Source organism: Vespula pensylvanica, chromosome 9 (genome assembly GCF_014466175.1).
Source record: "Vespula pensylvanica isolate Volc-1 chromosome 9, ASM1446617v1, whole genome shotgun sequence".
NCBI lineage: Eukaryota > Metazoa > Arthropoda > Insecta > Hymenoptera > Vespidae > Vespula > Vespula pensylvanica.
In genome coordinates, this window is record NC_057693.1 from 3,574,084 (window position 1) to 3,589,049 (window position 14,966).

The window sequence follows — 14,966 nt, forward strand, 5'->3', positions numbered from 1 at the left end:
TCAGATATAAAGGCGGCCATCGCTTACATAAAATTGCATACCTCCTAATGGTTAAGCGCTGACCATTGAAAAGACACATTAAAGATTTAGCTTCACTGTTAATAGTTCCTTGTTAACAGGCTCCTATAGAAGACATCATTTATACATAATTGTTTGGAAAGTTTAACTTTATTTATAACAATAATAAATTTTCATTTCCTATGTGTTTGAATATAATTCTACTGCGTTATTCATGATTAAAAACCCACGTGTTTGTGCTGGTGTCGTCCTCTGTGTTCGCTAAACTTGGTGTCATTAAGCTAGTTATATTTGTGGAGAAGCTGTTACGATACATGTGATTACAAGTGTTAAAATTATTTCATATAATCGTTCATAACGATCTATCAGTATATGTAAATACCGAATCTGAAAATGTTGACTTTATATCCATATTGATATACATAACGACGATGACGGATAACTTGGAAAATATCAATCCAAAATTATATAAAAAAATAGAAGATAGACAAGTCACAGCTGCTGAAGAAGATGAAGATATCGTTGATGCGTTTGATGCAAGAGAAGTTTTTGGTTGTTATTGTTACGATTCGATAAAGGAATATTTATCAAGAGAATTTGGTTTAATTGCTTTTAATTTCAGATCTCATTAGAAATATCAATGACCCTGAGCATCCATTAACGTTAGAAGAACTAAATGTTGTAGAACAAAATCTTATAGAGGTAACGCAATATGATACACTGTTTTTATTATGTATTTTTTAAATAGTTCTAAAACTATAATATTTTAGGTGAACGACGCAGAGAATATAGTGAATGTTAAATTTACACCAACGATACCTCATTGTAGTATGGCAACTCTGATTGGTCTTTCTATAAGAGTACAATTATTAAGAGCCTTACCACCTAGATTTAAAGTAAGCGTAGAGATAACTCCTGGTACTCATATATCTGAAACAGCACTTAACAAACAATTAGCAGATAAAGAAAGAGTAGCTGCTGCACTTGAAAATTCACATTTAGTTGAAGTAATTAATCACTGTGTTTGTGGTTCTAAATATTAAAATTTTACAAATATGCTTTTTCCTTACAATAGATTAGATCAGAAGACTTAAGATCAAATAGACATAATATATTGTAAGCAATAAATATGTTGAAATAATTTTTTTCTGAAATAGTTCAAAAATATAATAAATAAAATTATTATTTTATTTTTAATAACTATTTATAAGAAAAGTTATAAATAATACTAAACTCTAAATTTTTACAATAATTCTATTGAATTATCTTTTTATTTATTTATTTTTTGTAAGTATTTTAGCTTGTTTGATTTGTTTTGTTGGATCGTATGTATACGTCTTTATTATGGGTCCCCTTCCAGCATTGTTAAATTTGATCATATCTGCGCGATCTCTTTCAGCAATCTGCTTCGTTATTTTTATGTTCTCCCAAGCTAATTGAAAGTATAATAAATTAAAAATTTTAAATAAGTAGATTAAATATTTATAGTTACAACATTGCTCTTACATTCTTTCATTCCTTTCATAAATCCCTTTCTTGCAATTACATCAGTAGGTTTGTGTCGTACTATCTTTGGTAAATTAAAAAATTTTCTTACACGTTCTATTCTTAATAAACCAACTTGTATCAAAGAGAAAAAGTTTGACATTGTCCAGTAAACTAATACAGCCTGCAATTAAATACAAATTACACTTGCAGTTTTAAAAGTATGAAAGAGAATTGTTATTGCCAAAATTTTTAAGATATTATTTGATGATTATAATATTGTAAAGCTAGAGATCTTATTGTACTTACAGATGTAAAGGATGTTGAAAATGGTAATGTAATTAATGGGATGCAACGTAAAGCATATTTTAGCATTCCCATTGATGAAGCTGCTAATGTATCTGTTCCAACTTCAATCGTAATATATAACGTTCCACTTGTTATTAAAGGTAATAGGTAATAAGGATCTGGCACAGTCAAGTTTTGAAACCACCAGAGACCACCAGTTTTAAGACTTTCAACTGGTAAATCAGCCATTTTTTTCAAAGCCAAGACAAAACTAAGAAATACAGGAGCCTGTAAAAAATTATTACACATATTTTATGAAAGATAATTAATATCATTTTATATACTTTATAACAACTCATAATATACATGTATAATACCTGTACAAGCATAGGAACTAAAGATTTCCAAGGACTCAAGCCTTTTTCCTTCATAAGTTGATATAATTCATTCGTATATACAGCAGCTAAAATACAAAAGAATATTAACTATTAATAATCTATATTTTTGTTCCAATAAATCAATCAGCAAATTTTTTTTTTTTTTTTCATACCTTGATATTGATCTCCACTCATTCTTGCGTCTGTTAAACCCTGTTGTAATTTCGTTATTTGTGGGAAATACATACTCATTTTGGCTGAATACCTTTGAGAGTTTATTACTAAAGGAAACATGAATATTCTAACAGCCAAAGTTCCTGAAAAAATAATTCTTTTAGCTCAATTGAATAAAGTATAAGAAAGGGAAAAGTTTTTTATTTACCTATAGCAATCGTAGTCCACCAAGGTAAATTATAAGAGATGTGTAACCATTCCATACAAGTTTGAACAATACCTACAGGACTATATCCTCCTAATCCTAAACTTTCAAACATTACTTCGCCATTGGCATGTACTTTTTGTACCACTGTAACTACCTCATCTACCGGAGTTGGTATATCTAATATCCATGAACAAACATGTAAAGTTGATTCTGATTTAAGATGTTAAAGTATACCATAAATTACCTGGTATTTCAAATAACTGATCATCTTTATTAACAGTCGTATGATTCGTTAAATCAATTCGAATTACTTCAGGAACTTCCTTTGTATCATTTACTACAGTACCGTTCGTACTTGCATGTCGCACAAAGAAAGCATTTAATATATGAGAATCGAAACGATTCGAATCAAGAAGAAGCGAATTTTTAAAAATAGTATGCCTACTTCGACGTACAATGTGGATTGATCTACATGTAGTATTGCTCTATAAAAAAAAAAAAAATGTAAAAAACAAAATAATCTTCATACATAACCTTTCATATTAACAAAAACTACAGATCTTACCTGTACAGTATTTAATTTTAATAACGATCGACAACAACTATTGACAGAGATTCGCAACATTTTCTTATTTTATTTTATTATAAACTCAACTAATTATTTTCAAAGAAGAATATGAGCTGTATGTAAATAGTCTCATACTATTCAGTCCATTTGATCAAAAACCATCTATTCGCATTTCCATGTGGTGTTAGCGTGTTTTAAGAACATCGTATAAAGTTTGCTCGTTAGATGGCGCCACTTGTTTTATATTTTAAAAAGAAGAACCATAGCTTCATTTGTTAAATAAACATTTTAAATACAATCTTTCTCAACTCTATCCATACATCGTTAATTAGAATAAGTACACTTTATGAACTTCAGAGAGAAAAAAAAAGGTAAATATAATATTTTTTTAATCCACGATTTAGAAGAGCATTGAAATGAAGTTAGCCATAAATTATTTTATAAAGATATTGTACGTATATATACATACATATTCGTATATACATATACATATATATATATATATATCGAATATTAATAAACAAACAAATTTAATTAACAAGAATAAAACTTCGAAGATCTATAGAAAAATCGATCGAAATCGATCGTGTTTACGCCTTTGGTAGTACTGTTCGACTGGGCTAACAGTCACGTGATCGAATCTACTGCAATGACATTCAGTTTGGGCTTTGGGACGTGGGTCATTAAGCGAGACCTGCTATTAAAGTACCCTCTCGTACCTTCTTTTCTGCTTCCAGAGTTTCTCTCTTCTTTTCCGAACGCGTAACTCCCACCCTTCCCTCACTCACTCATTCTATCTCTGTCTCTCTCGCCTCTCTCTTATTCTCTCACACTCTCTTTCTCTTTTTCTCTTCTTTGAGAAGCGGCGTTGTTGATTTAAGGCGATAATACCTGGCTGCAAGAGATTTTACAATGAAAAAAGAATAAGAGAGGAAAGCAGAAGACGGCGCGCGTATAATTAGAGATTCGCATTGTCCGAAAACCCACACCCCTCCAATTTCCCTCCTACTATCCCTTTTAACCACCGTGCTGCGGTAACGCCTGTCAGTCAGTCGCTCTTTTTCTCTCTCTCTCTCTTTCTCTCCTTCTCTTTTTTCGTTCTATCTCTTTCTTTCACTCATGCTCTTTTTTGTCGTCTCGATATAATTCGATAACAGATGCTTCGTTTCGTCGTACATATACGCCAAAAAGGATCCTTGAGGTTGTTCACCATTTTTTGTTCGTTGACTATGCGATCTCAGCGACAGGTATGGACAAAATATGAACTACAAATGCAATAGAGAAATATCACCACTAGCACCACTATGCACCACTTATTGTATCTGTGTATAAATTTGTTGTATAAGTTATATGCTCCTATTGCAAGTAATGTAATAATCGAGTTAATGTGTGACAAATATTTTTTATGTAAAAGTAGTGATACATATAACAAGAGAAAAAAAGAATATTATACTTCTCCGATTATCTTTTGATCTCCGATCAAAAGCAGAATACCAAAATCATGCTTGATTTTTCCTTACTGAGAAAAGAGGAGACTCGTCCCACCGGAACTTGAGTTCACACCCAAGGGCCCTTCTCAAGGGTCCCACCTGAGAGCTCTGTAAGATGCTGAGACAACAGCCCGCCCAAGGACTCACATCCGAGAGCTCATCCCAAAAATCTGATCCTAGAAAAATTAGAATAATTAATCTAGAATAATTCTTTGAACTATTATATGCAGTCATCCGCTCGGTAGTACTTAGATATTCTATAAGATTTCGATATCGCAAGTACTATCGATCCAGGTCTCACCATGTGGAGGTTGCTGCATTCGAAAACCTACGGACTATGATTTTATTCTAAAACACGCGATCCTGAGGTGATTTGTCAGTTATCGAGAATTGGTCTCTGTGCTAATTGAAGTTTTCTTACGGATTGGAAATGGATCAAAAAATCTGTTTATAATAGCAGACGAATAAACAGACAGTCGTCTATTTCACAGAAACAAAACGCATACTATGCAACATGTTTATATGCAATAAATCAGTGGTAGTGGTTATGAGATTTTGAGTTCTCGTTTGTGAATATATTATCACGGTTCATAACTTCTAATTTCTATTTTCTAATTGAAAGAAAAAGCACGCATGAAATATATATGCATATATGTAAGTGGGTAAGTAAGTACGTAATATATCTTTCGATATAAAGAAACGAACGATTGTCTATATCTTTTATCAAGTTTGTCGTAAGCAATCTGCATAAGTAGATCACATAACTTCGTAATTTATTTCGATAGGTTGCTAGGTAGTGTGTAGATTGGATTCTTTGATCATGGCGTCGAGAGCCACGCCATTCGTTCTTACTTATGAACTTACCGGATATGGCATATAACGCGATGCTATATCATGCCGCAATTTAAACTTTATCTATTCATCGACTACGTCCTTACATATTTTCATTACGCTTAATAATTTTGCGACCCGACCGATATCGACGATGGGTGTGTATATATATTTATAGGTATGTGCATATATATACATATTTATATATCAATGTTGGGGAAATACTTTCGTTATATTAACGATCGCAATTGAAATATTTCGTTATATTATATAAAATAATATGATACGTTATACGATCCATGAATAAGAGACGATTCAATAATTAATATTAATAAGTTACAGAGTAGCTCATTTAATAATGTGCGAATTTAAACCATTGAAGAAAAACTTTTTTATAAACATATCATTGACAAACGATATCGTAGACACGTGATAAATCATTACAATTTATTTCATAGACAAGTTCAAAATCATTGAATCATTTTATTCATAGATACTCTATACGTCATTGATGAATAACTATGATAGACATACGATAAATCATTGACCAATCGCATCGTAGACGTACCAAAAATTATTTTGAATCGTTTCATTCATAGACACACGCTGTATCTACGTCATTGATCGATTACACTGTAGACACGAAATAAAAAATAATTATTTTTATGTATTGCATCTTTCTATTATAAACTTTTGAATCTTTTAACAAAAAAAAAGACATTTAATCATATTCTTTATTCTTGTCGAAAAAAAATTTTCCGTATATCATCAAAGTCGTTTATTTTTATTATTAAGAAAAACTATCGAAACGTTTTCTTTTTTAAGACAAAAAAAAAAGAAGAATAAAAAAAGAAATGTAAGAATAATCAATCCGTGATTGAAACTATATCTATGGAAATATTTCTGTTATTCATTGTTACTCGTTTAGATCCGAATCGCGTAAAGCATACAACTCAGTAGATCGGACAGAAACGATCGAGTCGGAAGAGTTCGTTACGAATTACTCTTCCTTGTTCGACTCGTCTCTCGAGGAATTTAAAATTGATTGAACGTCGATCGTAGTCTTCGCTTCCTGGACAAGGCTCCCCACTTTACGCGACCAACAAGTCGGCCACGAAAAAGATAATGGGATCGACCTGCCCTTAAAGGAAGAAGGTAGTGAAGCTGTCATGAAAAAGGGACGACAACGGGTCAGTCCTTCTCTCGCGTCAATGCGCTATCGTCGTCCCTTTGATCGCGCCGATAAACCTAGAGAAAAGATTTTTGTCCTTCTTTTTTCGAATATCGAGATCGAGAGGAAAGAGACGAAAGAATCAATGTGGATATAGATCTCTTTTTCTTTATTTCTCTTTCTCTCTGTTTTTCCCTTTCTTTTTCTATATCACAAAAATATTTGCAAAATTTCATTCAATGGATTTCGAACAATCGCAGAGTCTCTTCGCGATATCTAAGATAATTGAATTACGTTCAACTTTAATAGTGAATAATAGAATTCGAAGGGATGATCGAGAATTTAACGAACGTTTCTCTTTTAGTTCATTAATGTAACTTCCTTCGTAGCTCGTGCGACTCTCACAGGAATAAGCGATATACAAGTATTCTTTTTAATACTTGAATGTATTTGTATGCGTTTATACGAGTTTAGTGAATGGCCTATTCATCGTCGCCAGTGTCTAGCGACTTTGAAAAAAATCTCTTCGAAGGAGATGCGAACGTGTGGCAGAGAGAAAGAAATAGAAAAAGAAAGAGAGAGAGAGAGAGAGACAAGAGACAAGAACGAGATAGAAGAGAGACATCTTTCTCTTAGGCCACTTTAAATGTCTTTATGAGTTTCGGCTGTTAACACGACCATGGAAGCAGGTAAAGCCTTTTTCTTTTTCTTTTCTTTTTTTTTTTCCTATGGGGAGAGCTGCTTTTCTCGTATCTGTGGGATCTATCAGGTGGCTAGAGTTAGACCTCATTCAAGAGACTCAGATAAAAACGTTTTCATGGGTCTAGAAGTAGGTACGTACCGAATCCTACGAAACCCTCTATCCTCCAGAGAGATCTCTATCCTACCGGTCGATTACCTTACAATTCTTTGAGAAAAGACTTTTAGAAAAGGACATTAGATATACCTACCTCTACTCGACATTTTTCACTTCCTTACAAAATTTTTTTCTAATAACATCGCAAATAATTCAACTCTTTCTAGATAGAATATTCATCTTCTTGTATATCTACATTTGTCTTTTCTGTAAAATTATTCGATATCGAACTTTTAAAGAGCTTGCTTCGTAATTTTTCTTTTCCTTTCCTTTTAATCTTTTATATTTAAGAAATTCGAAGTTTTCTTTCTCTATCTCTGTTCGAAATATTATTTTTCAAATCAAGAATATTATTAGTTAGAATACTTTTTGTCAATTCAGTGACGAATAGTTATCGCAGAAAAATAATAAGCAACCGTTTTACCGTTAGCACACATTTTTCAAAGATTCATCAAGCATCTAAGAAATAGCTCACGCATATGTAGCTATATGTACATACATACGTACACACACACACACACATATGTAGGTATAAAAGTCTTAGGTTCTTCTTCTCGTCGTTTCTTTCTTTCGCTCGCGTGTCGGGGTAATCGCAGGTGTACGGTGGAAAGGATAATCTAGAGGAGATACGCGCGGACTGACGGCGGCACGTTGTGGGATCACGATGTGTAAAAGGAAATCGCTTTACTTTAGAGTAAATGCTCGGAGACCGGAGAGTCTTATGTATGTATGTATGTACGTGCGTGTCGGGCGCTCGTGTGAACCGCGCGTGGTTTCCTTTCATTCAGCAGTTTCTTCATCGAGAATGTCGCACGATTGCTCGCCACGATTGCTCGGCCCGATTATCTTTCCGGCAGTTTCATCTCTGTGAAAAAAATAAAAAAAAAAAAAAATAAAAAGAAAGAAAAAATAAGAATCCTCACGGGAAACATAACCGTCTTAGCTTCCTAACGATGAAAAGGATGGAAAGTAGATCCTTCCGAGTTATCGATAACGTTCAAAGTTCAATAAATACTAATTAATAAACATAAATCACTAAGTAATTATCCATTTATTTGTCTTAACGATTCATTCATCGGATACATTTTATAATTATAATTTTCAACGAGATCGATCGTTCGTCTATATAAACGATTGGATTATTATTGTATTCATTGATCGAACTATAAACTCGTTGCATTTTCATTCGTCGATAAAGTTTGTCTCGTTAAGGTCACTTTTTTCTCTCTCACCAACAAAATCTGATGGTAATGTTTATAATATAATACAATTCCAGGAAGAGGTTGTTAACATATTATATTATTAAATTGGATCGCGTGATCTTTGATTATTTTGTTTCTTATCTAAGAAATAGTCTAAGAAGAATTCATCGCCGGAAGAAGGAACTGCGTTAAGATTTCGACGAGAGGAGAGACCGGTTGTCTCGTGAGACACCGGAGACGCGAACTGGCTCACAGGGAGGCGGCTGTAGTTATCATAATGCTTACTTAATGCTCGTCGCGAGCTGAACCGAGCTCGCGTGTAACTAGCATAGCGTTCTTAGTCGTGAGACCAACAAGACCTCCCCTCTCTCTCTCTCCTCTTTCTTTTTCTCTTCGACGCTCGTTACGGTAGATACACCGATTTACCCGATACACAAACGTATAAGCACACACACGCGTACATATACAAAGGTGCAAGCACCCACCGCTATTATTCCATGTATTTCGCGTGAGCTTTTGCAGGCACACATCGACGATTCTCGACGAGAGAATATTCCCACAAATTGGCGATACCCCGCCCTCCTTCGAACTGGGAAAAAAAAAGTATTCTGGTCGGCGGAACGTAACGTCGGGGATTAACGAACGAAAATGCGGTTGATACGCGCGGATATATGTACGTACAGAGAGAGAGAGAGAGAGAGAGAGAGAGAGAGAGAGAGAGAGAGAGAGAGAGAGAGAGAGAGAGAGAGAGAGAGAGAGAGAGAGAGAGAGAGAGAGAGAGAGAGAGAGAGAGAGAGAGAGAGAGAGAGAGAGAACAACTCGTTGCGGCTTGTTTCTCATCGGTGAGATGCCGCTCGTTATTCGATAGTGTTGTCAAAATATTCCTTTCGCCTCAACAACGTCTCTCGTCCTCATTTTTACCGTTATACCATCGTTATATTCCTTATTTTTAAACATTTTTCCCCGAAAATATTTAATTTTATTTCTTTTTTTCCTTTTCTTTTTTTTTCTTTTTTCTCCGATCGTGCCGTATCGCTCTAATTCCGTTTTATAAATTCGCCCTCTAATTATTTGTTCGATCGTCTTAATAATACTCAATCCTTGATGGTATACGTTACGACTCGACTTATTATAGTAACTATGTATACTTATGCGTATGCGTGTATATATGTAGGAGGGTACGTAAGTATGCATGCACGTATATATGTATGTATGTATGAAAAAAACGATTTACGAAAGTAACGAATGCAATTTATGCGAATACTAAAAGGATATTAAAAGTCAATTAATCGAGCTCGTTAGGAGTCTCCTTCTGCGATTAGAATTTTCATCGTCTTTATCCACGTGTCTTTATATATCTAGATATATTATATACATACGTTTTCTTCTCAATGGCCAATTTCAACGATGCTCGGCCAACAAGCTCGGTTATTATCACTTGCATTATTGTTGTCTTCTTCTCTTTTTATTTTATTTTATTTTATTTTTTTTAGATAGAATTATCATTATTATTACGATTATCATCATTATTTCAGGGTAGAAACGTCTACGAGGCGGCAGGTGAGCCAAGGAGGCGTTGCGCCGGATGTGTGTATATCATAGAAAACACGCATTTCCGCCGTGAAGCTTCTTCCAGATCGATCTACGTACCTATCAATCATCGTTCCTACTGAGTTTTTCCAGGGTTTTAAATGAAAATATATCTATCGGTGCCAGTGCCACTCGGTATAACGTGCTGTTTTTATTCTTACATAGTTCATTTTTTCTCATTTCCGTTCGTTACGATTGAATCGATAAGAAAAGTAATATTGAGCTTGTGAAAACAAAGGAAAAAAAGAGAAATAGAATTTATACGGGATTCTCTTTAATCAGAGAATTATTAATATAAATCAAAGTCGATTTATTTAGCGCTCTAAAGACTACGATGATAATCTCGTTAAATCGGTCATTGAACGTACGAGCTATATATATATATATATATATATATATATATATATATATATATATATATATATAGATATATAGATATTATATTTCCATGTTCTCTTAGGAAAGTATCCAAAGGAAAAAGGAAGGATCGATAACACCTGTCGATTTGTTAGCACTTAAAAGATGCACCTGTCCCTTGTATAAAAGTTCCATCCACGTGCAAAATCTTTAAACACATTGACGTGATAATAGCCGAAACAGATAAAAGAAAATATTTTGTTTAATTATACAAATATTTAACAAAATATTTGTATTGAAAATTATGTACCTAACAATATTAAATTGGGAATAATCGAATAAAAGAGAAATAAAAGATGGAAAAGTAGAAACCAGACTCAATAGTTAAACAAGAAAAAGAAGAATTGTCACTTCTCATTATAAATCAGTTAAGATATTTGTAATTTAATACGCAAAACATGAAACATGTTTAATAAATTAGAAAATACTCAATTCGATGCAAAACTCTAGACAAAAGCCTGTATTAAATCTCAGGTAAAACCCAAGACACGGTAGATAGCTTACGGATATTACGAATCATAAATCTCACAATCGTAAGTTACTCAAACAATACATTTCTAACTTAAACAACTTTACAATCATAAATAACTGAGTCAATGCATTTCCAATGTACCCAATTTTACATTTATCTCTTTCTTTTTACTAGTTCAAATCATTGCAATCTATATTTTCTAATCGATATTTCCTAAACTAATAATAACTCTTTGTCGGAACATCATAGAAAATTTTGTTGAATTGAACAAAAATGATTATAGACACGTACATTAAGTCTATTATATTAATAATATATATATACTTATAGACAATACATATTTTTATATATAGAGGGTGTAAGAACCTAGTCGATGAAGGATGTCCGCATGGGTAGTTGCGATTTATCGGACGCGATACGGTCAAGAAGCAAAGACGGAAGATATCCTTCGTCTGGCTCACGTCTCGTCCACATATATACACCCACATATATATATACAAACACATACATATATATACCAGAGGATGCTAGCGCGGGAGCCACTTTGTCACGGGGTATTACGCGTAAGGATGCGGCGCCTATGTTCCTTGCTTTCTCCCGAAGGCGCCCATTACTCGGTTTAATGCACTGAGTTCTCATTTTTATGCAAGACCGATGCACCGTCTCGTATCTTCTCTCCTTCTCTCTCTCTCTCTTTCTCTTTTTTCCCTATCTCTGTCTTTTACCTTTTTTTCAAAAGAAATCGTTACACGGCTTACCGCATATCTAACGCAATTCGATGGACGCGGAATTTACGAGACAGCTCATCGAAAGGGAAAAGAGAGAGAGAGAGGGATGAGGAGGGGAAGGGAAAGATACGACACATTAACGCGAGTCTTCGATTCTCGTTTTATTAAACGTCGTTGATTTGACACGAAATACCGGCTACCTTCCAAACATATCGATTATTCTTTACCCAGAGGCGCAAACGAATCTCGTAAACTCCTTTTTATCTGTCAAATTCAATAAAGGATAACTCTTTCTACAACAACTTATATTCGTTAATTATTCGAACGTTTGTGTTATTATTAACCTTGTTATATACGTATATTAAGGAATTACGATAGATGTATTAACGTTTAATTCTTATCAATCGATAACGCGACAATAATACTATCAATTGTATTATTTCTCTTTTCTTTTTTCTTTTATGTAATATCTGTAAACATTTTTATTAAAAATTATCTGGGGCGTTTTCTTGCTGCTTTAAAGTCCGAAGAAACTTCTTTAGAGTTCTCAGCTATGTATTTAGATGTTTCTTGGAACGATAAGTGTTAATTGTAATTAATTGTATATAAGTATGAAATTTTGTATAAAAATTAAATGAAGAAAGCAAACAGGAGGGAAAAAAGATGGTAGGCGAAATTATTTTATTTTAACGATTAATATAAAAGGACGTATTTAAGTGTTGAAGATTTTCTTTGAAACTCATGCATTAAGAAGAGGAAGAGACGATGGTAAAACCCGTCGCGTAATGTTTCCTCTTTTTTCGCGTGTGCGTACGAAAGGGTCGCATTCGCGAGGTGGAAAAACAATTTGAGCCAATTGCACGCACGCAAGCGGGCGTGGCTCGTTAGCGTGCGAAGACAAAGATTCGTTAGCACGCTACAAATCGGCCGCGTATGAATTTAAATTATAATCATTTTCCTTCGGTCGCAATGGCACGGCCCACTCGTCTTTTCGCGCTTCCGTCCACGCTTTATAATTATTGCTATTAGTTGGTTCGAGACACTCGTATACCTTTTATGTTTTCTTGTCGTTTTTTTTGTTCTTTTTTTCTTTTTCTTGCTTTTTTTTTTCCTTTTTCTTTTTGTTTAATCTCGCCGTGAAATCAAAGATTTAAAAAGACCTGACAAACGTGTCTGTACTAAATCGTGTAATTTCTATCAAAAATAATCACGTAAAATTCATTCTATTAAAGCCGAAATTATCGAACTCGTTAAAAAAAAATAACGAATCCGGAGATCTCTCCCTGTAATATTACCGAAATTATAATTATTACAATGAAAATTGTTTTTTTTTTAGATACATATACCGATTAAAAAAGAAAAAGAAAAAGAGATAGTAAAAAGAAAAAAAATATAATAATTAGCCGGTAGCGTGTTAACAACATCGTATAGGTCATCGTTATTTACGATTTGTTATCGTTTTTCTCGTCGGTTTTCATCACGAAAAAAAGACAGGGAGGGATAGAAAAAAAATGAAAATAAAAAAGAAAAAAAAAAGAAAAAGAAAGAAAGGAAAAAAATGAAAAAGAAAAGAGTTACGTTTCCCGGATAATAATTAAAAAGAGAAGTCTCTCCATGCTGTAAATAAATAACAATAGACATCCTATCTTAAAGAGTTAAAAAGGGAAATAAAGATTCGTCGAGAGGCAAGCAGTTGGACGGAACAGTCGAGATAAGAAGGTTTATGTGCAAAAAGAAAGAAAAAGAGGTCTCGTTCGTTATTACGTTAAACGCGATTCATGTCCATTCGGAGAGGAGGTAGGTATCGCAGGTACGAAGGTTTCGCGATAAGGCATTCGCGATGAGCAAGGTATCCGCAAAAAGGGTTTCCTAAGAGAGGAGACTCGCGTGTGTTTCCCCCTTGTACGGTAATACGCGCGAAGTAATCCGCGTGCAACCGCTAGATCGGAATACGCATCGCACGCTGGCACAACCGCTAAACCGTAAACGTTGGCGCCAAGGAAAAGGATGCCACTTTTCTACACCGTTCCACCTTTAGCCCTATTTGCACTTTCCTACCCACGAGAAGACGTTTGCGCGTGTCTAACACGAACGACCATTTCGAGTTCAAGTTTTTCTAACTCGACTATATGACTTTTTATTATTTTTCTTCTTTTATGGTAAACCTGATGACCGAAGAATGATTACATATATTTGTTCCTTTAAAAAGAATCTAACTGAATTAACTTTAGGTAAAATTATTTTATACGGATATGGTATTATATATTATACATACCTATAACAGGAATATTACTGATTTCATTTGACTTTTTTGCTTTTTAAACTTTTGCACTCCAGATTGAGAGAGAGAGAGAGAGAGAGAGAGAGAGAGAGAGAGAGAGAGAGAGAGAGAGAGAGAGAGAGAGAGAGAGAGAGAGAGAGAGAGAGAGAGAGAGAGAGGAAAATATATTTTTGTAAAACACGTACCTACTTAATGTAAGACTTTATTTTCACAAATAGCTAAATATCTCTAAAGTTAGCATATATTTAAACATTATGCATAATTTATGAAGAAACTTGTTAGTTTTTCATTCTTTTTCTTTCTTTATTCAAACAATTTATTCACAGTTACAGCATTAATAAAACAATAACAAATAAAATTTAGAATTACCTGAGAACTAACTGAGAAAATAATTAGTATTTAAATAGACAAAGTATAATATACAAAGGATTAATTAATTCAGTTTTCCGTCTAGGTAATTCAAGATAATCTTATGTTATTATAATAGACATAATAAACTTCTATTATTAAAATGTAATATATCGTTGACACTAATTAACCTTTTCGTTTGTATTGTTATCAAATCAATATAAAATTGCAACCTACGCAAACACACTCGATGTTAGTTTGCGTAGGGTGACTCCTTGAAAAGGAGGCTTAGCGAAAAACGAGAAGGCTCATCCTCTTTTCATCTCTCACGTTTTCCTTCGGCTTTCCCTTCGTGTTAACGCGACTGCGAGGCGAGGAGACGCTTCTCTACGCGCATCCAAGCGACGAGTCGAGAAATAAAAGGAAAAGGTGCGTCTCGCTCGTTATTCATCACGTTGGAAG

The 14,966-nt window shown here is 33.8% G+C and overlaps 2 protein-coding genes across 2 annotated transcripts; one reads left to right on the top strand and one right to left on the bottom strand.

The window, feature by feature from the left end:
• The first annotated feature begins 129 nt into the window (after window positions 1-129).
• On the top strand, window positions 130-1,512 carry LOC122631602 (MIP18 family protein galla-2). The gene is made up of 3 exons (XM_043817508.1): window positions 130-570; window positions 641-720; window positions 789-1,512. The coding sequence occupies exons 1-3, from the start codon at window positions 450-452 to the stop codon at window positions 1,059-1,061; spliced, it is 474 nt and encodes a 157-aa protein (XP_043673443.1). The 5' UTR covers window positions 130-449; the 3' UTR covers window positions 1,062-1,512.
• LOC122631601 (mitochondrial inner membrane protein OXA1L) lies at window positions 640-3,297 on the bottom strand. The gene is made up of 8 exons (XM_043817507.1): window positions 3,116-3,297; window positions 2,795-3,035; window positions 2,551-2,727; window positions 2,342-2,485; window positions 2,169-2,254; window positions 1,813-2,079; window positions 1,525-1,687; window positions 640-1,450 (listed from the first exon to the last, which is right to left on the bottom strand). The coding sequence occupies exons 1-8, from the start codon at window positions 3,173-3,175 to the stop codon at window positions 1,293-1,295; spliced, it is 1,296 nt and encodes a 431-aa protein (XP_043673442.1). The 5' UTR covers window positions 3,176-3,297; the 3' UTR covers window positions 640-1,292.
• Window positions 3,298-14,966: the final 11,669 nt, after the last annotated feature.